Source organism: Scyliorhinus torazame, chromosome 29 (genome assembly GCF_047496885.1).
Source record: "Scyliorhinus torazame isolate Kashiwa2021f chromosome 29, sScyTor2.1, whole genome shotgun sequence".
Classification (NCBI taxonomy): Eukaryota; Metazoa; Chordata; class Chondrichthyes; order Carcharhiniformes; family Scyliorhinidae; genus Scyliorhinus; species Scyliorhinus torazame.
In genome coordinates, this window is record NC_092735.1 from 41085652 (window position 1) to 41106762 (window position 21111).

At 46.4% G+C, this 21111-nt stretch overlaps 1 protein-coding gene across 5 annotated transcripts in view; it reads right to left on the reverse strand.

Moving 5' to 3' along the window:
* LOC140404106 (transcriptional enhancer factor TEF-1-like) overlaps window positions 1-21111 on the reverse strand; it is a 110699-nt gene that overhangs the window by 66150 nt on the left and 23438 nt on the right. For all 5 annotated transcript variants that reach the window (XM_072492522.1, XM_072492525.1, XM_072492523.1 and 2 more), the window contains one exon: window positions 13173-13425. In XM_072492522.1, the coding sequence (XP_072348623.1) occupies window positions 13173-13425 (253 nt within the window). The remainder of the gene's footprint in view (window positions 1-13172; window positions 13426-21111) is intronic.

The following is a 21111-nucleotide window of genomic DNA, read 5'->3' on the forward strand; positions in this document are numbered from 1 at the left end:
AAGGAAAACAGGTGCTTGTACCTGAAATCATAGAATTTACAGTGCAGAAGGAGGCCATTCGGCCCATCGAGTCTGCACCGGCTCTTGGAAAGAGCACCCTACCCAAAGTCAACACCTCCACCCTATCCCCATAACCCAGTAACCCCACCCAACACTAAGGGCAATTTTGGACACTAAGGGCAATTTATCATGGCCAATCCACCTAACCTGCACATCTTTGGACTGTGGGAGGAAACCGGAGCACCCGGAGGAAACCCACGCACACACAGGGAGGACGTGCAGACTCCGCACAGACAGTGACCCAAGCCGGAATCGAACCTGGGACCCTGGAGCTGTGAAGCAATTGTGCTATCCACAAGGCTACCGTGCTGCCCTGAAGCTCTGGTCACAGTTAGACCCAGTGAACAAGATGCTGGTCAAGGTAGACTGCATATTGGTCAGGGGGTCAATTAGAATATTGAGAAGGTAGTGAGGATGTGTGAGCTTTTCCACAATCATCAACCACATCAACACAAAGAACTTTTACACCCTCACGGGATTCTGTCATACCCGTAGTCCAAAGTCACAATAGATTTATATACTATCCACGGCAATTATTTTCTCCTAGTCCCTGATTACATTTCCAAACATCAAATCATCAGATAACTGAAGGATATCTCAAGCGTGCCTATACCGAAGCGTCTTTAGAGTGGTGATCAGCGACTAGGGGATTGTCATAGTAACTTCATTGTTAATGTAAACCTACTTGTGACAATAATAAAGATTATTATTATTCCTTAGCTCCAAATTCAACTGCCCTCGATTCAAAGCCTCAGGCACTCACTGCATCTTTCTCACAAGTCTTGAGTTAGAATATTGGGCGAGAAAGGAGCTGATTAATTTCCAGGTAAATAGGAGCGAAGTGGGAATCTAACTCGAATTGATACTCCGCAGATATTACAGGACAAGATCTCAACGCCATGTTACACTTGGGTGCATCGGGACTTGTGGGATGAAACCGGGAGCACCCCGGATCAAACCCACGCAGACACGGGGAGAACGTGCAGACACCGCACAGACAGTGTCCCAAGCCGGGAATCCAACCTGAGATCCTGGCACTGTGAAGCAACAGTGCTAACCACTGAGCTACCATGCCGCCACAACTAAAACCAATTCCATTAACTACACTAACATTCATAGTCTTTAATACCAGGGGTCAACAATGCCATCAGTTCCCTGATCATTCAGAGATTTCTACCGCAACATGTATTTATATAGTGCCATTAGCCTCAGTAAAATGTCCCAGGACAGATTTGGATGTTAAGGCTCCAGTCAGATCAGCCGCAATCTTATTGAAAGACCGCGCAGGCTCGATGGGCCGAATGGCCTTTTCCAGCTCCTATTTCTTGTCTGGCTTCGCAAGAGCATCATGAAGTAAATTTAACACCAAGCCACATAAGGAGATGTACGGCAGGTGACTAAAAGATTATTCTAAGAGCCCTTAGTGTTGGGTGGGGTTACTGGGTTATGGGGATAAGGTGGAGGTGTGTGGTTGGGTAGGGTGCTCTTTCAGAGAGCCGGTGCAGACTCGATGGGCCGAATGGCCTCCTTCTGCACTGTAAATTCTATGATTCTATGACAGTTTTAAAATGAGGTAGACAGGCAGGGGGAATTTCCGAGCTTTGGCAGTGTGAGGAAGGCCACTGATTGTGGAATGATTAAAAGTTGGGGATGTTCAAGTGGCCAGAATTAGATTAGTGCGGATAACTTTGGAGTAATTCTACAGAATGAGTTGTTTCAGAGAGAGTCTGCACTCCTTTAATGAAAACCCTCGAAATTAGCATCATGACTTAGTGCCATTCATAGATTATCATAGAATCACAACAGTGCAGGAGGCCATTCAGCCCATCGAGTCTGCACCGACCCTCTGAAAGAGGAGCCAAACAGGCTCCTCCCTATCCTTGCAACCCAGTACCCACACTTAACCTGCACAGCCTTGGACACCAAGAGGCAATTTACCCTGGTCAATCCACCTAACCTGCACATCTTTTGGACTGTGGGAGTCCCACGCAGACACACCACACTTCCAGGTAGTGCATCCAGGCCCAAACTACTTGTGTGAAAAAGGTTTTTCATAGTTGGCTGAATCCATAGATCTGTCTGCTTCGCCATCCTGTCCAGCACCTTTACTAAACTGAACCGAAAATACAGTTTACCAGTCCTGGGGAGATGGATAAGTTTGTGCGCAGCAAACAGAAGCACAAGACACACATTACAACTTTCATTAATAACAGCTTTGACAAAGGGTCATTGGACTCAAAACGTCGGCTCGTTTCTCTCCCTACAGATGCTGCCAGACCTGCTGAGGTTTTCCAGCATTTTCCCTTTGGTTACAACTTTCATTAACACCTAGTCATTGGGTTTGGATGTGAAAATACAGATGTTAATATCGGTTGAACTCCAAAATTAGTGCCCAAGTTCTAACATGTCTGCCCCCTTATTGTGTAGACATATTGGCAGTGACTCATTCCGTCACCAGGGGCAATAAAATATACGGAGTACAGTGTTTAGTGAGATATCCTCCACCAGGGTTGCAGCAGGGGCACTGATTGGTTTCACTGTCTCTTGAATTCTGTATCTCAGGAGATCTTCGTGGTCATTCTTTGACGAAGTAACATGTGCTGTGGATAAAGGGGAACCCGTGGATGTACTTAGATTTCCAGGAGGCATTTGATTAGGTGCCACATCAAAAGGTTTTTGAGGAAAATAAAAGTTCATGGTGTAGGGGGTAATATATTAGCATACTAATTAGATAATTAACATATTAGATAGAAGATTGTTTCAGGCAGTATGTGTAAATGGGTATTCTTCAGAGTTTAGAAGAGTGCGGGGTGACTTCATTGAAGATCCTGAACGGTCTTGACAAGGTGGATGTGGAAAGGATGTTTTCTCTTGTGGGTGAGTCCAGAACTAGGGGTCACCGTTTTAAAATTAGGGGTTGCCCTTTTGGGATAGAAATGAGGTAAGTTTTTTTCTCAAAGGTTGTGCAACTTAGATCTCTGCCTTTGGAGGTGGAGTCATTGAATAGGTTAAAGGTGGAGGTACACACATTCTTGTTAGGCAGCGAATCAGAGGTTATCGGGCTGGATGGGAATGTGGAATTCGAATCACAAACAGATCAGCCACAGTCTTATTGAATGGTGGATAGGCTTAAGGGGCTGAATGGCCCTGATTACGCTCTTATTTTGGATGTTCGTAAATGTACCCCAGAAAAAAAAATCTCTGCTTCAGGTTAGCTCTCTTACTGGTCGTGTGTTACACTGAAAGTTGCGTGTTATCTCATTTTTGGGCTTTTGCAGTGTTGGACGCTGGTGCATTTTATATGGGAGACAATACGTACAAGAGGACACTAAAAAATGGGCCCATAGCTTAACTGAATGTAATAGAGCAGGAATTGGTATCAAATCCTTCTTTTAACAAATGCACGCATACAATTACAGAACACCTCATGCAGATATATAGATCTTCAGAATATTTTGAAATTCATTTTGCAATTTTTCAAATAACTTTGGGAAAATAACCCAGTGTAAATGTGGGAAGCAAAAACAAAAACATTGCAACTTTGGCTGGACGAATAAATATCTTGGGAAAGTAATTGCACAATCCCAACATGGAATAGATCCGGAAACAGAGGATAGGTGCCTATTCCAGATCTGTACGGAATAGACATCTATCCACTGTCCCCGGATCTGTACGGAATAGTCATCTATCCACTGTGTCCGGATCTGTACGGAATAGTCATCTATCCACTGTGTCCGGATCCATACGGAATAGACATCTATCCACTGTGTCCGGATCTGTACGGAATAGACATCTATCCACTGTGTCCGGATCTGTACGGAATAGTCATCTATCCACAGTCCAGGATCTGTACGGAATAGACATCTATCCACTGTCCCCGGATCTGTACGGAATAGTCATCTATCCACTGTGTCCGGATCTGTACGGAATAGTCATCTATCCACAGTCCTGGATCTGTACGGAATAGACATCTATCCACTGTCCCCGGATCTGTACGGAATAGTCATCTATCCACTGTGTCCGGATCCGTACGGAATAGACATCTATCCACTGTCCCTGGATCCGTACGGAATAGACATCTATCCACTGTGTCCGGATCTGTACGGAACAGTCATCTATCCACAGTCCTGGATCTGTACGGAATAGACATCTATCCACTGTCCCCGGATCTGTACGGAATAGTCATCTATCCACTGTGTCCGGATCTGTGCGGAATAGTCATCTATCCACAGTCCTGGATCTGTATGGAATAGACATCTATCCACTGTCCCCGGATCTGTACGGAATAGTCATCTATCCACTGTGTCCGGATCTGTACGGAATAGTCATCTATCCACTGAGTCCGGATCTGTACGGAATAGACATCTATCCACTGTCCCCGGATCCGTACGGAATAGACATCTATCCACTGTGTACGGAATAGACATCTATCCACTGAGTCCGGATCCGTACGGAATAGACATCTATCCACTGCCTCTAGATCTGTACGGAATAGACATCTATCCACTGTGTCCGGATCTGTACGGAATAGACATCTATCCACTGTGTCCGGATCTGTACGGAATAGACATCTATCCACTGTGTCCGGATCTGTACGGAATAGACATCTATCCACTGTCCCCGGATCCGTACGGAATAGACATCTATCCACTGTGTACGGAATAGACATCTATCCACTGAGTCCGGATCCGTACGGAATAGACATCTATCCACTGCCTCTAGATCTGTACGGAATAGACATCTATCCACTGTGTCCGGATCCGTACGGAATAGACATCTATCCACTGTCTCTGGATCTGTACGGAATAGACATCTATCCAGTGACCCAGAGTCTGTACGGAATAGACATCTATCCACTGTGTCCGGATCTGTACGGAATAGACATCTATCCACTGTGTCTGGATCTGTACGGAAGAGACATCTATCCACTGTCCCGGATCTGTACGGAATAGGCATCTATCCACTGTCCCCGGATCTGTACGGAATAGACATCTATCCACTGCCTCTAGATCTGTACGGAATAGTCATCTATCCACTGTCTCTGGATCTGTATGGAAGAGACATCTATCCAGTGACCCCGGGTCTGTATGGAGTAGACTTCTATCCACTGTGTCCGGATCTGTACGGAAGAGACATCTATCCACTGTGTCCGGATCTGTACGGAAGAGACATCTATCCACTGTCCCGGATCTGTACGGAAGAGACATCTATCCACTGTGTCCGGATCCGTACGGAATAGATATCTATCCACTGTCTCTGGATCTGTACGGAATAGACATCTATCCACTGTGTCCGGATCTGTACGGAAGAGACATCTATCCACTGTCTCTGGATCTGTACGGAATAGACATCTATCCACTGTGTCCGGATCTGTACGAAAGAGACATCTATCCACTGTGTCCGGATCTGTACGGAAGAGACATCTATCCACTGTGTCCGGATCTATACGGAATAGACATCTATCCACTGTCCCGGATCTGTACGGAATAGACATCTATCCACTGTGTCCGGATCTGTACGGAATAGACATCTATCCACTGTGTCCGGATCTGTACAGAATAGACATCTATCCACTGTCTCTGGATCTGTACGGAAGAGACATCTATCCACTGTGTCCGGATCTGTACAGAATAGACATCTATCCACTGTCCCGGATCCGTACGGAATAGACATCTATCCACTGCCTCTAGATCTGTACGGAATAGTCATCTATCCACTGTCCCGGATCCGTACGGAATAGTCATCTATCCACTGTCCTGGATCTGTGCGGAATAGTCATCTATCCACTGTCTCTGGATCTGTACGGAATAGACACCTATCCACTGTCCCGGATCTGTACGGAGTAGATATCTATCCACTGTCCCGGATCTGTACGGAGTAGACATCTATCCACTGTCCCGGATCTGTACGGAATAGTCATCTATCCACTGTGTCCGGATCTGTACGAAAGAGACATCTATCCACTGTCCCCAGATCTGTACGAAAGAGACATCTATCCACTGTTCCGGATCTGTACAGAATAGACATCTATCCACTGTCCCGGATCTGTACGGAATAGACATCTGTCCACTGTGTCCGGATCCGTACGGAATAGACATCTATCCACTGTCTCTGGATCTGTACGGAAGAGACATCTATCCACTGTGTCCGGATCTGTACGGAAGAGATATCTATCCACTGTGTCCGGATCTGTACGGAATAGATATCTATCCACTGTCCCCGGATCTGTACGGAATAGACATCTATCCACTGTCTCTGGATCTGTACGGAATAGACATCTATCCACTGTCTCTGGATCTGTACGGAATAGACATCTATCCACTGTCCCGGATCTGTACGGAATAGACATCTATCCACTGTGTCCGGATCTGTACGGAATAGACATCTATCCACTGTGTCCGGATATGTACGGAGTAGACATCTATCCACTGTCTCTAGATCTGCACGGAATAGACATCTATCCACTGTCTCTGGATCTGTACGGAATAGACATCTATCCACTGAGTCCGGAACTGTACGGAATAGTCATCTATCCACTGCCCCGAGTCTGTACGGAATGGACATCTATCCACTGTGTCCGGATCTGTACGGAGTAGACATCTATCCACTGTCTCTGGATCTGTACAGAATAGTCATCTATCCACTGTCTCTGGATCTGTACAGAATAGACATCTATCCACTGCCCCGGTCTGTACGGAATAGACATCTATCCACTGTCTCTGGATCTGTACGGAATAGACATCTATCCACTGTGTCCGGATCTGTACGGAATAGACATCTATCCACTGACCCGGATCTGTACGGAATAGACATCTATCCACTGTCCCCGGATCTGTACGGAATAGACATCTATCCACTGTGTCCGGATCTGTACGGAATAGACATCTATCCACTGTCCCGGATCTGTACGGAATAGACATCTATCCACTGTCCCCGGATCTGTACGGAATAGACATCTATCCACTGTCCCCGGATCTGTACGGAATAGACATCTATCCACTGTCTCTGGATCTGTACGGAATAGACATCTATCCACTGTCCCCGGATCTGTACGGAATAGACATCTATCCACTGTGTCCGGATCTGTACGGAATAGACATCTATCCACTGTCCCGGATCTGTACGGAATAGACATCTATCCAGCATCCCCAGACATCCGTACGGACCGGAACAGTGGATAGATGTCTATTCCGTACAGATCCAGACAGTGGAAAAATGTCTATTCCGTCCCCAGATCTGTACGGAAATGTCATCTCTCCACTGTCCCGGATCTAGACGGAGCTCTTTCAGTAAAACTCTTCAAGGTTTAATTAAATGATTCCATTCATTCTGTAATGCAGAATTTTATTACCCATTAATCCCCCCAAACCCTCAACATGAACTCAGATATTCAGATGTCAACTGGCAAAATGCAAAGTCATTTCTATTTTCTGGAGGATGTGAATAATAATCTTCATTATTGTCACAAGCAGGCTTACATTAACACTGCAATGAAGTTACTGTGAAAATCCCCTTGTCGCCACACTCCGGCGCCTGTTCGGGTACACAGAGGGAGAATTCAGAATGTCCAATTCATCTAACAGCAAGTCTTTCGGGACTTGTGGGAGGAAACCGGAGCACCCGGAGGAAACCCACACAGACACGGGGAGAACGTGCAGACTTCGCACAGACAGTGACCCAAGCCAGAAATCAAACCCGGGACCCTGGCGCTATGAAGCAACAGTGCTAACCACCGTGCTACTGTGCCGCCCGTTAATTCTGTAACACTCTTATGTGAAGTTCAGCATCATGTACAAATCATTTAGCCTCATTCCTGAGTATTTTGAATGTTTGGGAACACATTATGAGTCAGTTAAATGTTGCTAGTTTTCTATATGCAAGGCTAGTTTATCGCTCACCATCCCAAAAGCGTGTAACAGATTTGAACTGTAGATAATCACCACCCACCAATCTGTTCTGAATAAAGGGGCTGGCCGTTTGAAAGAATCCTCTTGCGATAGACACCATGCACCCATACTGACAACAAACTGCATAGCTACACATCGACCTTCAGTAACCTCTGCACAGAGTCCTGGAAGCTGCAGCCACATTGACACAGAGCCGTCAATATTGGGTGCGTCAGAAATGACATTCACTGTTAGCAAGGCACAGATTGCAAACACATTTAAATAAATACAGCCAATCAGGGCAGCCATTCTCACAGTGATGATATAGGTTACAATTCGCCTAAATGCCTTTGGGTTCAGGATAAAGAAAAATCAGCCCGTGTTCCTGTTCCTGATCCCAATCCTAAAGAAATCAGCCTGTGTTGCTGATCCTAATCCCCATCAGCGAAGAAGTGCTGCAGGTGAGCGACAGAAGATTCAGTGTGGGCTGTGAAAGCTCTGATGATTGAGTAAGCTGCTCATCATTGTGTGGACTCACCCACAACCTGTGGCCACAAGGCGAGGGAGTGGGGGGGGGGGCGGGGGGAGCAGCCACTCCACTGGACCCCAGCAAGAATCTTCAGGGGATTGGCTGGAATGGGGTAATAAAACTGTTCAGATTTCCTACATTTCTAATCCTGATGGACATGGGTAGCAGATGAAAATTATTATTATTATAATAAGATGTGCAAGGGTGACTGTGGGGGGGGGAGGCAGTGACAGGAAATGCACCATAAAGTGACAGGCTGGGGAGCAGGATGTGAGATTTACAGAGGGCAAGTGTTCCAGAGGCAATAAACACCCGAGATCGGATCTACAGTCACCTGTTAGACCTCGGTGCGGGGGGCAGTGACCTCGGTGCGGGGGGCAGTGACCTCGGTGCGGGGGGCAGTGACCTCGGTGCGGGGGGCAGTGACCTCGGTGCGGGGGGCAGTGACCTCGGTGCGGGGGGCAGTGACCTCGGTGCGGGGGGCAGTGACCTCGGTGCGGGGGGCAGTGACCTCGGTGCGGGGGGCAGTGACCTCGGTGCGGGGGGCAGTGACCTCGGTGCGGGGGGCAGTGACCTCGGTGCGGGGGGATTATGGGCACCTCCAGCAGGGTCCTGCACACTTGGCATTTTGGAAATGACTGGACGGGTAAGTTACTCGGGATCATGCGGTCCTGGAAAGAGAAGCAATGTTGGGTCAAGGAGAACAAATGGTTTCTAATTTTATCTTTAAGAAAAGTCTGAGCTGACTCTCACTGGGAGAACTCTCGATCTGTCTCTTTCCCCTGTCACTCAAGCCTCTCGGATGTCCTCAGAGTGAAGACAGTGTTCACATTGCATCCTGATTCTACCCATATCCAACTACTTCTCACATCTCAGCCCAGGGTACTGAGGCCAATTGCAGCAACGCTAACCCTAATGGGATCTCAAAGATGGGAATGAATTGTGGGACCTTTCTTACTAATGTGCAAAACACAGAAAAGCAAAACATCTCCAACAAACAATGTTATGGAGTTCACCTGACCTACAACAGTTTATTGATTTTGGTTACGAGGAGCACAAGGGCCTTAAGCACTTTTAATCACAAACAAAGTTTATTCTATGAATTCAGTTAACATCATTATAAACACACACAATAAGCATTTTTATCAACTAGAAGCATAATGCTGGGTCTGCAGTGACCTCGGTGCGGGTGGGCAGTGACCTCGGACCCCACACAGCTACAGTACTCTATATATAACCCTTAATAACTTCCCTTAGTTGTTGTAATTAAGTAACAACATCCATAAACCAGAAAACTCTTTTACCAAAACAGTCGGTGAGAATTCCTTCCAGAATACAGTTAAATTATCAAGTGATCTGGAGACACCTTTTAACCTGCAGAGAGAGAGAGAGAGACAAGGCAAGACTTCTCTGTCTGAATCCAGCTTCCAAATGTGTAAAGGAAAGTAAAACTCAGAGCCACAGCCCAGCTCAAAAACAAAACTAAAAAACCCAGAGCCACAGCCCAGCTCCACCCACACAATAGCATCACTGAAGCCATTTGATAATACAAAACATTTCTTAAAGGGACAGTCCCATGACAACAGCAATAGAACATTTGAATTTATCTAGCGCTTTTCACATGTTCAAAATGTCCTGAGGCACACAAGTTGGAAACATAATCATCCTCGAGACCACAATGGGCTGATTGGTTCAGTGATGCTGGTTGAGGGATAAACTTTGGGAAATAAACTCCTGCACTTCATCCAATAGTGTCTTGAGATCATTCATACCCACCTGAGAGTGCACATGAGATCATTCATACCCACCTGAGAGTGCACATGGGGCCACAGGTCAAAATAGGACATAGAAACAGAAAAAAACAGAAGCAGGAAGAGGCCATTCGGCCTTTCGAGCCTGCTCAGCCATTCATGGCTGATCATCAAGTTCATACCCTGATCCCGCCTTCCCCCATATCCTTTGATCCCTTTAGCCCCAAGAGCTGGATCTAATTCCCCGGAACTTACACAACGTTTTGGACTCAACTACTTTCTGTGGTAGTGAATTCCACAGATTCCCAGTCTCTGGGTGAATACATTTCTCCTCATCTCCGTCCTAAAAGGTTTACCCCTTATCCTCAAACTATGACCCCTAATTCTGGACTTCCCCCACCATCGGGAACATTCTTTCTCAAAAAAACAAATTCCCATTAAGGAGCAATTTAGCATGGTCAATCCACCTACCCTGCACATCTCTGGGTTGTGGGGTGAGACCCACAGTAACAGGGAGAATGTGCAAACTCCATACGGACAGTGAGAGGGTGGAGGGCCCCGAGGGGGTGGGGGGGAAGCTGTAGCGGTCTCCTGTGGAACTGGACCCAACAAGAGTCAGAAACTCCAGGACAGGAGGGAGAAAATTGGTCAGAGGCAGGACGTCGGCAAATCAAAATCTGCAACACCGACTTTATTTCTAAAGTGTTAAATGATAATAATCACAACTGGTCAGGGAGGGAGGCAGGGAGGAGGGGAGGGAGAGGAGGAGTTGGGGGGGGGGGGGTGCGCCTGTAAAGCAATTCTGAATCAACCATGCAAAACATCAAAGTTCTGCTAAACACCAGGGAAAATGCAGAGTTCAGTCGAACACTGTGAGATCACGATGCCTGTGAATTTGCGAAGCTGCTAGCCACTTGCAAATCTGATATTTTCCATGCCACAACTGGCTTCAATGTAGAACCAAACTGGTTTCAAAGGTTAAAAACAGCAGATCAAACTATGAATGATCCAAGGAACAGCTGCTCACAGCTGACTGACCCCAAATGTCTGGAAAAGGGCATCGAGACAATTTATGAATCTGTTTTAAAATAGTGTCAATCGCGCACACAATATCCCATCAGGCAGCCACTCCCTGCATGGATCAAATTTCCCTTTCGTCATCAAGGATGTTTTTGTGACCTTGAGACTGAAACATGTCGGATCATAATCACCCTAACTCTGATTTAAAAAACAATCCAACCACTTTCTTTCCTCATTTGTCCACTTTGACATTATTTACATACAAGTTAACACATTCTTCTGCCTTCAGTCCCAGCATCTTCGGTTGTTATTTTGTTCAATGACAATATTTTATTCGAGAGTGGCAGACTTGAGACCAAATGTAAATGTTGAAGTTTGTCTGATACATAAAGATCCGCGGGGTGGAGGAGGACTGTCTTGGAAACTCGCAAATAATTCTGACCTTGAGGAATACCAGAGAATTGGCTCCAATTCAAAGAGTCAGAGGAGAGAGGGAGGGGTGGGTATGAAATAATTGAAAGTTATGTCAGAATCTCAAAGCAAATCCACTGAACTGAGGTGCTTTATGTTTTAAAGTGAAAATCTAATTTAGGTCCGAATAGAAGTTTTGTTTGCACCAGCAGGATCCATGTCTGGCATTTGAATCTCTGAGAAGAGGCCAACATTTAATCTGATCAAGTCCCCGTTGCCTCGATTGTGGAGCAGCTGCTAAATCAGAGCAAGAGCAAATCAGCACCTTCTCCAGTTCATAACCACCCAATCCCTCAGTTACTTCAAAATCCAGGGACACACGCGGGAGGCCCATTTGATGCCTTTACTGATGTCACCATCAGCCAGCCAAGCCCGTCATTGGGAGATGTGATCTTCAGAAGACCTTTCCATTTTCACTTTACTCATACTACAGAAACTGCTTAATTTCAAAAAGGTGTTCCTAAAAGGTAAATAGAACATAGAAGATGGGGTGGAGAAGGAAGCTATTCGGCCTATCGAGTCTGCACCGACCCACTTAAGCCCTCACTTCCACCCTATCCCCGTAACCCAATAACCCCTTCCTAACCGTTTTTGGTCATGAAGGGCAATTTATCGCTGCCAATCCACCTAACCTGCACATCTTTGGACTGTGGGAGGAAACTGGAGCACCCGGAGGAAACCCACGCAGACACGGGGAGAACGTGCAGACTCCACACAGACAGTGACCCAGCGGGGAATCGAACCTGGGACGCTGGTGCTGTGAAGCCCCGGTGCTAACCACTGTACTACCATGCTGCCCTATTCACAAAGGAATGGGCAAAAGTAACATCACGAAAAGAACACAGCATCTTACTGTTTGAAAGCTGAAGCTTTTGGACTTACATCGCTGTAAGTCCTTCACATCAAATCTTCTCCCTCCCACATTTATACAGAATATGGATTGAGCAATGGTACTGAGAAGGTGGAGCAGCCATATCATCAAGTGGCTTCATTTCAGCATAACATCACTGGAAAGGAGGTGTGCCAGGTGATCCAGTTTTAGTTTCACTTTTGCTTTGAGCAGACAACACACAGACGGCTCTGCTGCTGACCACTTCAAGATTGACATCCATGTTGCTTAAGTGCCCACTCTTAATAAATGGACCCACAACGTGTTTACCCAGTCCCGCATCAGTGACTGGTGCCTTTATATTATTGTATAAACACAGTAGTAACCTGCCTAGTGTAAAGAAAATTTAGAGGGAATACTTCCCAGCCGCCAATCTCAAGATAACCAAGTCTAAAGTATGTTTAAATATTCTAACCTTGTGCACCAACTTACAGGTTGTCCTATGCTCCGGGCAACAGCCCGGACCATTCTCCATTTCAATGGAAACAAGGCAAATGGAGAAAGAGTGTTCAGCATTAACAGCGAGTCATTTAGTCCTCCTTGAAATCAAAGTGTCTGTTACTCACCGTACATTTTTCCTTCATCTGATAGAATAATTTTCCGCCGGCCACATGGTGGGTAGATGGCCAATGCTTCCCGGAAGCTCTGCTCGATGTCAGGACTCCACACTCCCTCTGCCTCACTGTCCAAACTCTTCTCCATTGTATCACTCATTGTGTCAGAGTCATGGTCAGGGCTTGCGCCCTCGCTCCAGCTGGTTGTCTCAATTTTAACTGTGAGGGGTCTCCAACCTATAAGTTGGAGGGCAGCATAGCACATCTGAGCGAATACAGAAAATACAGGTTCAGGAACCGGTAAATACGTTTGAATAGGTGCACTTCAACATGAAATGGGTTTGCGCTGTTTCATTAGGCTAGTTAGGAACACAATATTGGTCTCAGGGTCCAGCTGCTACAACCACATTTTCAGGTTATTTCTATTCCTTCTCCGTTGGCCTCCCTCTCCTGCTCTCAACCTCAAGAAATCCTGCAATTAACTTGCAGAAGGACAGGAGGGAAATGGGAGTCAGTGATTGGGAGAAGCAATGAAACAATGAGAATAACACCAAGATAGGCAGCTGAGAAATAATCTGCCTGTTAATGGTTTGTGGAATAAATTTCCATTTTTATCTTCAACAATTACCTCCTTGATCTTCATCACAGGCCAGTGTCTGTATTGCCATTGCTCTGTGTTCTGGAATTCCACAGCTACAAGTAAAATATCAAAACTGGAGCCTGAAGCAGTACCAGGCCAGAGGGAGACAATTTCCACACAACTGGAAAGTAACATTCACCGAAAACACCAGGAGTATCAAGTAAGGGGAAAGGGTTTTCGATTAACTGGAGATTTCTAAGAATAAATGAATTAATCCGACACTGAGACATGTTTGCAACCATTTAGGCCATTGTGGTTTAGTCTATAACTCCTCACCCACTCAAGCTCATTTTTAACCAAATAGGCCATCAGGGAGGTGCTCCACATGTGAATTCTGCAGCGGGTTGGGGGAGACAGTGATTGGTTTTAAAATAGCTGAATCCAAAACAGGATTTAATAAAACATTCGGTCATTTCACAACATATCGTTCTGATCTCAAAGGCTCATGATCTGTTGAAGTTTTTCAGTTAATTATCCAATAATATTGCTCTTTCCATCCATCTATCCACATCTCCATGACCTCAGCTCCTTGGAAACGTAATTTGTTTCATTTGAGGGTTTCCACAGTGAAAGGGCCGACGTTCCCTCAGGGCGGGCGTAGCCTAGATCCCGGCCCTGCCTTGGCCTTCCCTCAGTCCCAGCCTTCCCTCAGTCCCAGCCTTCCCTCGGGGCCTGCCCTTCCTTGGCACCGGCCCTCCCTCGGTCCCGGCCTTCCCTCGGGTCCCGGCCTTCCCTCGGGTCCCGGCCTTCCCTCGGGTCCCGGCCTTCCCTCGGGTCCCGGCCTTCCCTCGGGTCCCGGCCTTCCCTCGGGTCCCGGCCTTCCCTCGGGTCCCGGCCTTCCCTCGGGTCCCGGCCTTCCCTCGGGTCCCGGCCTTCCCTCGGGACCCGGCCTTCCCTCGGGACCCGGCCTTCCCTCGGGACCCGGCCTTCCCTCGGGACCCGGCCTTCCCTGGGGACCCGGCCTTCCCTCGGGTCCCGGCCTTCCCTCGGGTCCCGGCCTTCCCTCGGGTCCCGGCCTTCCCTCGGGTCCCGGCCTTCCCTCGGGTCCCGGCCTTCCCTCGGGTCCCGGCCTTCCCTCGGGTCCCGGCCTTCCCTCGGGTCCCGGCCTTCCCTCGGGTCCCGGCCTTCCCTCGGGTCCCGGCCTTCCCTCGGGTCCCGGCCTTCCCTCGGGTCCCGGCCTTCCCTCGGGTCCCGGCCTTCCCTCGGGGCACTTTGTTTTCCTGCCATGTCCATGTCATTTTAATGATGAAGAAAGTGATTGGAATTTCTTTTGAAATTCACACTGTTTGTACATCAAAGCTTGGCCAAAATCATTCCAGTGATCAAAATATTTCAGATAATCACATCCAGTGACTGTCACCCAAAAGGCCGAATTGATTGAGAAACATGGAACTGCCCGAGCAGTTCTAATTTCCAATTAAGGGGAATTTAGCGTGGCCAATCCACCTGGCCTGCACATCTTTTGGTTGTGGGGGTGAAACCCACGCAAACACGGGGAAAATGTCCAAACTCCACATGGACAGTGACCCAGGGCCTGGGACCTTTGTGCCGTGAGGCAGCAGTGCTAACCACTGCACCACCATGCTGCCCCCAGCTGTAAGAAAGATGATACAATAATTTTGAGGAACTGAAAGACTGGGCAAATGAGCTTGAAGATCGTGTACATGAAATGCAGTCAAGATAGTTTCCTCGAACAATACACAATAATCTTTATTAGTGTCACAAGTAGCCTTATATTAACACTGCAATGAAGTTACTGTGAAAATCCCCTAGTTGCCACATTCCGGCACCTGTTGGTCATGGAATCAACTCCAGCAAGAGGCTGCAAGAGGTAACACCTGTCCTTTTACCTCCTTCCCATCACTGTCCAAAACCCCAGATATTCCTTCCAGGTGAAACAGTGATTATTTGGACTTCTTTCAACTTAGCTTAGCTTACCGTATTCACTGCTCATAATGTGGTCGCTTCTACCAAACATAGATGGTGAGATCAGTGTGGAATACCCCAGTCCACAAGCAAGACCCTGACCTGTCTGGTCACCTGTCATTTTAATTGTCTGATACTCTGCATTGGCTTCCGACACTGTCCCAATAAAGCTCTGTGCAGCCTCCTGTTCAACCCCAATAAAGCTCTGTGCAGCCTCCTGTTCAACCCCAATAAAGCTCTGTGCAGCCTCCTGTTCAACCCCAATAAAGCTCTGTGCAGCCTCCTGTTCAACCCCAATAAAGCTCTGTGCAGCCTCTTGTTCAACACAGTTCAGCAATTTCAGATCAGAACCTCTTCCCCCATCTTTTCTGGACAGAAGCTTCCATTGACCATCTGCGTTTACTGCTGAGGGTTGTCCAATCAGAAACAATTGAATAAAATGGGCCTATAGTCTCTGGATTTTAGAAGAAAGATAATCTGGAACATACAAGATTCTGAAGAGGCTTTGACAGGGGAGAGAGCGGTTGTTTCTCCCGGATGAGTAATCTCGAAGACTAGGAGGGGGCCTCAGGGTAAGGGGATGATCCTTTAGGACTGAGATGAGGAGCAATTTCTTGCATTGGAAAAGCTGTGAATCTTTGGAATTCTTCACCCAGAGGGTTGTAGATTCTCAATTGTTGACTATATTCAAGGCTGAGATTAATAGATTTTTGAATACTGAAGCAATCAGGAGGAAATAGGATTGAGTGAGAAACTGGAATTGGAGTCAAAGATTATCCATGATATAACTGAATAGCAGAGGCTGATCAAGGATGTAGCCTCCAGCTGCCCTCGGTGTACAAAGCCTGTGCTGCAATCAATGGACGTGGGTTAATTGCACATGACAGATCCCCACACCCATTTTCAGGTGCGATTGAATTTAGCTTCCTTTGATCGATGGCCAAAGATATATCAGGTGTTTGTGTCCCCACCTTCCTCCATCTGTATAGAATAGCATAAAGCAGCCCATTAATAGGGCCTCGATTATATTATAATTAGGTTTTCATTAAAGGAGTGCAGACTCCCTCTGAAACAACTCATTCTGTAGAATTACTCCAAAGTTATCATAGAATCATAGAATTTACAGTGCAGAAGGAGGCCATTCGGCCCATCGAGTCTGCACCGGCTCTTGGAAAGAGCACCCCACCCAAGGTCCACACCTCCACCCCATCCCCATAACCCAGCAACCCCACCCAACACTAAGGGCAATTTTGGACACTAAGGGCAATTTATCATGGCCAATCCACCTAACCTGCACATCTTTGGACTTTGTGCCTTGACTATTATAATGGACTTTGAATTAGCTATTGCATTAAGTGTTCTTTTTGTCAAATAATCTAGACAAAGTTGTTGGCTGAACACAATCTTTGAGGAAACCGATGCACTTGGCGGAATACTCATCAGGAAATTTTCTAAAATGGCTTACATGCTGTGAGGTGTTAAAATCCACAGATTGTACCTGAATGTCTAACAGTTTTCTAACTTTGATCATTGTCTCTATATCCTTGTAAGGAATTATTTTATCTGATTTTGAGTAAAAGAAAAGTTGAGGCCACCTCGATGGGTCCACCTTCAAGTTATCCGCACTAATCTAATTCTGGCCACTTGAACATCCCCAACTTTTAATCATTCCACAATCAGTGGCCTTCCTCACACTGCCAAAGCTCGGACATTCCCCCTGCCTGTCTACCTCATTTTAAAACTGTCGTAGAATCATAGAATTTACAGTGCAGAAGGAGGCCATTCGGCCCATCGAGTCTGCACCGGCTCTCTGAAAGAGCACCCTACCCAACCACACACCTCCACCTTATCCCCATAACCCAGTAACCCCACCCAACACTAAAGGCTCTTAGAATAATCTTTTAGTCACCTGCCGTACATCTCCTTATGTGGCTTGGTGTTAAATTTACTTCATGATGCTCTTGCGAAGCCAGACAAGAAATAGGAGCTGGAAAAGGCCATTCGGCCCATCGAGCCTGCTCGGTCTTTCAATAAGATTGCGGCTGATCTGACTGGAGCCTTAACATCCAAATCTGTCCTGGGACATTTTACTGAGGCTAATGGCACTATATAAATACATGTTGCGGTAGAAATCTCTGAATGATCAGGGAACTGATGGCATTGTTGACCCCTGGTATTAAAGACTATGAATGTTAGTGTAGTTAATGGAATTGGTTTTAGTTGTGGCGGCATGGTAGCTCAGTGGTTAGCACTGTTGCTTCACAGTGCCAGGGTCCCAGGTTGGATTCCCGGCTTGGGACACTGTCTGTGCGGTGTCTGCACGTTCTCCCCGTGTCTGCGTGGGTTTGATCCGGGGTGCTCCCGGTTTCATCCCACAAGTCCCGAAAGACGTGCGTAGATGAATTGGCCATTCTGAATTCTCCCTCAGTGTACCTGAACAGGCGCCGGAATGTGGCGACTAGGGGCTTTTCACAGTAACTTCATTGCAGTGTTAAGGTAAGCCTACTTGTGACAATAATAAATATTATTAATTTCATAGAATTTACAGTGCAGAAGGAGGCCATTCGGCCCATCGAGTCTGCACCGGCTCTTGGAAAGAGCACCCTACCCAAGGTCAACACCTCCACCCTATCCCCATAACCCAGTAACCCAACCCAACACTAAGGGCAATTTTGGACACTGAGGGCAATTTATCATGGTCAATCCACCTAACCTGCACATCTTTGGACTGTGGGAGGAAACCGGAGCACCCGGAGGAAACCCACGCACACACGGGATGGATGTGCAGACTCCGCACAGACAGTGACCCAAGCCGGAATCGAACCTGGGACTCTGGAGCTGTGAAGCAATTGTGCTATCTACAATGCTACCGTGCTGCCCAATTAAATGGCTTGTGTGTACAGTCTGATGTAATTGTGGTATATCATAGCTGGAGTATATTATGGAAAAAGTGCTTTACATACACACTGATCAGAAAAATAAATCACATAAATAATGCTTTTCGTGAATTGTTTCAAATTGCTCTCGGCTCCTGTGCTAGACCTGTCCCACCAGAATACCCGGCTATCATATAAACCAAAAAGGCTCTCCTTCAAAGACAGCACAAGTTTGAAATAGAATCCACTGTTATACAGCCCAATGCTCTTCACAATGGGCACACTATTAAACTCTCAAACATCCACTTTACTGAAACTCCCGTTGCAACATTGGAGAGGCCCTGCAACAAAGTCGGCAGTTTCATTATGTCCGAGTGTTCTGGCATAAGGCACATGTAGCTGGACCCTAACTGAATAGTTCTGATGGGCATTGTGAAGAAATTCTTTTTACAGCCAGCCCTTCATTTTGAACAGCTGCTACCCAGACTCAAAGCACCTGCCGCAGAATGGAACACATTAAAAACAAGGGACAAGGGGCTGATAACAGGCAGACGCCCATCTTCCATCAAGCATTGGCATTTCACGCCGACAGCTGCCACTGATGTCATCTGCTTTCTTTAAGCGAAAAAACTCAAAACTTGTAAAACATTCTCAAATGAAAGATTAATGAAACGTAAAAACATCTGAAGGAAAAGTGGAAAAATGGAGTACGTGATAAATAAACAATTATATCACCATGTAATTCAGTCTGGTCAGCTCTTCCCTCTGAATCACAAGGTTATGAGTTCAAGTCTGACCCTTTGACTTGAGTATGAAAATCGAGTCACACTCCAGTGCGGTACCAAGGGAACACTGCACTGTTGAAGCTGCTATCTTTCAGATGATACTTGAAACCAGAGACCGGTCAATCCTCGGAGGGGAATGTAAAAGATTGCGTCACTTTTTCAACAAAGGACAAGGGAGTTGTCCCTGGTGTCCTGGTCAATATTTGATCGTCAATCAACATCACAAAATAAATCATCAGATTATCTCATTTTATCACGTTGCTGTGTTTCCTACATAACAACATGTCATTGGCCATGAAACATTTTGGGATGTTTAGTGGTTGTTAGAAGCTCTATTGAAATGAGGTTGTGCATTTAAATTTTCTTTAGAAATGCTCTGATATAATAACTGATGGATAGAGTTGTGACCACAATCTAGCAGAGGTAAGGGGGGGTCTGGTACATTCTCTTGTAAGGCATTTTTTAAGTTTTAGGCACAAAATCACTGTTCCATAAAGCAGATTATCACCTTTTTTAAAAATAAGGTCGTCTGAAATATTGCCATAATTGAAACATCCATTTGATCGAGCATACCAGATTGATGTTGTTAGCTCCAACAGAAATAGGCCTGGCTGGAACTCCCAATGGTTACAATGCACCTTTTTATTTATTATTACAGAGAAGGAGAAATATTAGAATAGGCCCCACACCCACCTTACACAGAACATAGAACATTACAGCGCAGTACAGGCCCTTCGGCCCTCGATGTTGCGCCGACCTGTGAAACCACTCTAAAGCCCATCTACACTATTCCCTTATCGTCCATATGTCTATCCAGTGACCATTTAAATGCCCTTAGTGTTGGCGAGTCCACAACTGTTGCAGGCAGGGCATTCCACGCCCTTACTACTCTCTGAGTAAAGAACCTACCTCTGACATCTGTCTTATATCTATCTCCCCTCAATTTAAAGCTATGTCCCCTCGTGCTAGACATCACCATCCGAGGAAAAAGGCTCTCACTCTCCACTCTATCCAATCCTCTGGATCATCTTGTATCCCTCAATTAAGTCACCTCTTAACCTTCTTCTCTCTAACAAAAACAGCCTCAAGTCCCTCAGCCTTTCCTCATAAGATCTTCCCTCCATACCAGGCAACATTCTGGTAAATCTCCTCTGCACCCTTTCCAATGCTTCCACATCCTTCCTATAATGCGGCGACCAGAATTGCACGCAATACTCCAAATGCGGCCGCACCAGTTTTGTACAGCTGCAACATGACCTCATGGCTCCGAAACTCAATTCCTCTACCAATAAAAGCTAACACACCGCACGACTTCTTAAGAACCCTCTCAACCTGGGTGGCAACTTTCAGGGATCTATGTACATAGACACCGAGATCTCTCTGCTCTTCCACACTACCAAGAATCTTACCATTAGCCCAGTACTCTGTCTTCCTGTTATTCCTTCCAAAATGAATCACCTCACACTTTTTTGCATTAAACTCCATTTGCCACCTCTCAGCCCAGCACTGCAGCTTATCTATGTCCCTCTGTAACTTGTAACATTCTTCCACACTGTCCACAACTCCACTGACTTTAGTATCATCTGCAAATTGACTCACCCATCCTTCTACGCCCTCCTCCAGGTCATTTATAAAAATGGCAAACAGCAGTGGCCCCAAAACAGATCCTTGTGGTACACCACTAGTAACTGGACTCCAGTCTGCACATTTCCCATCAACCACCA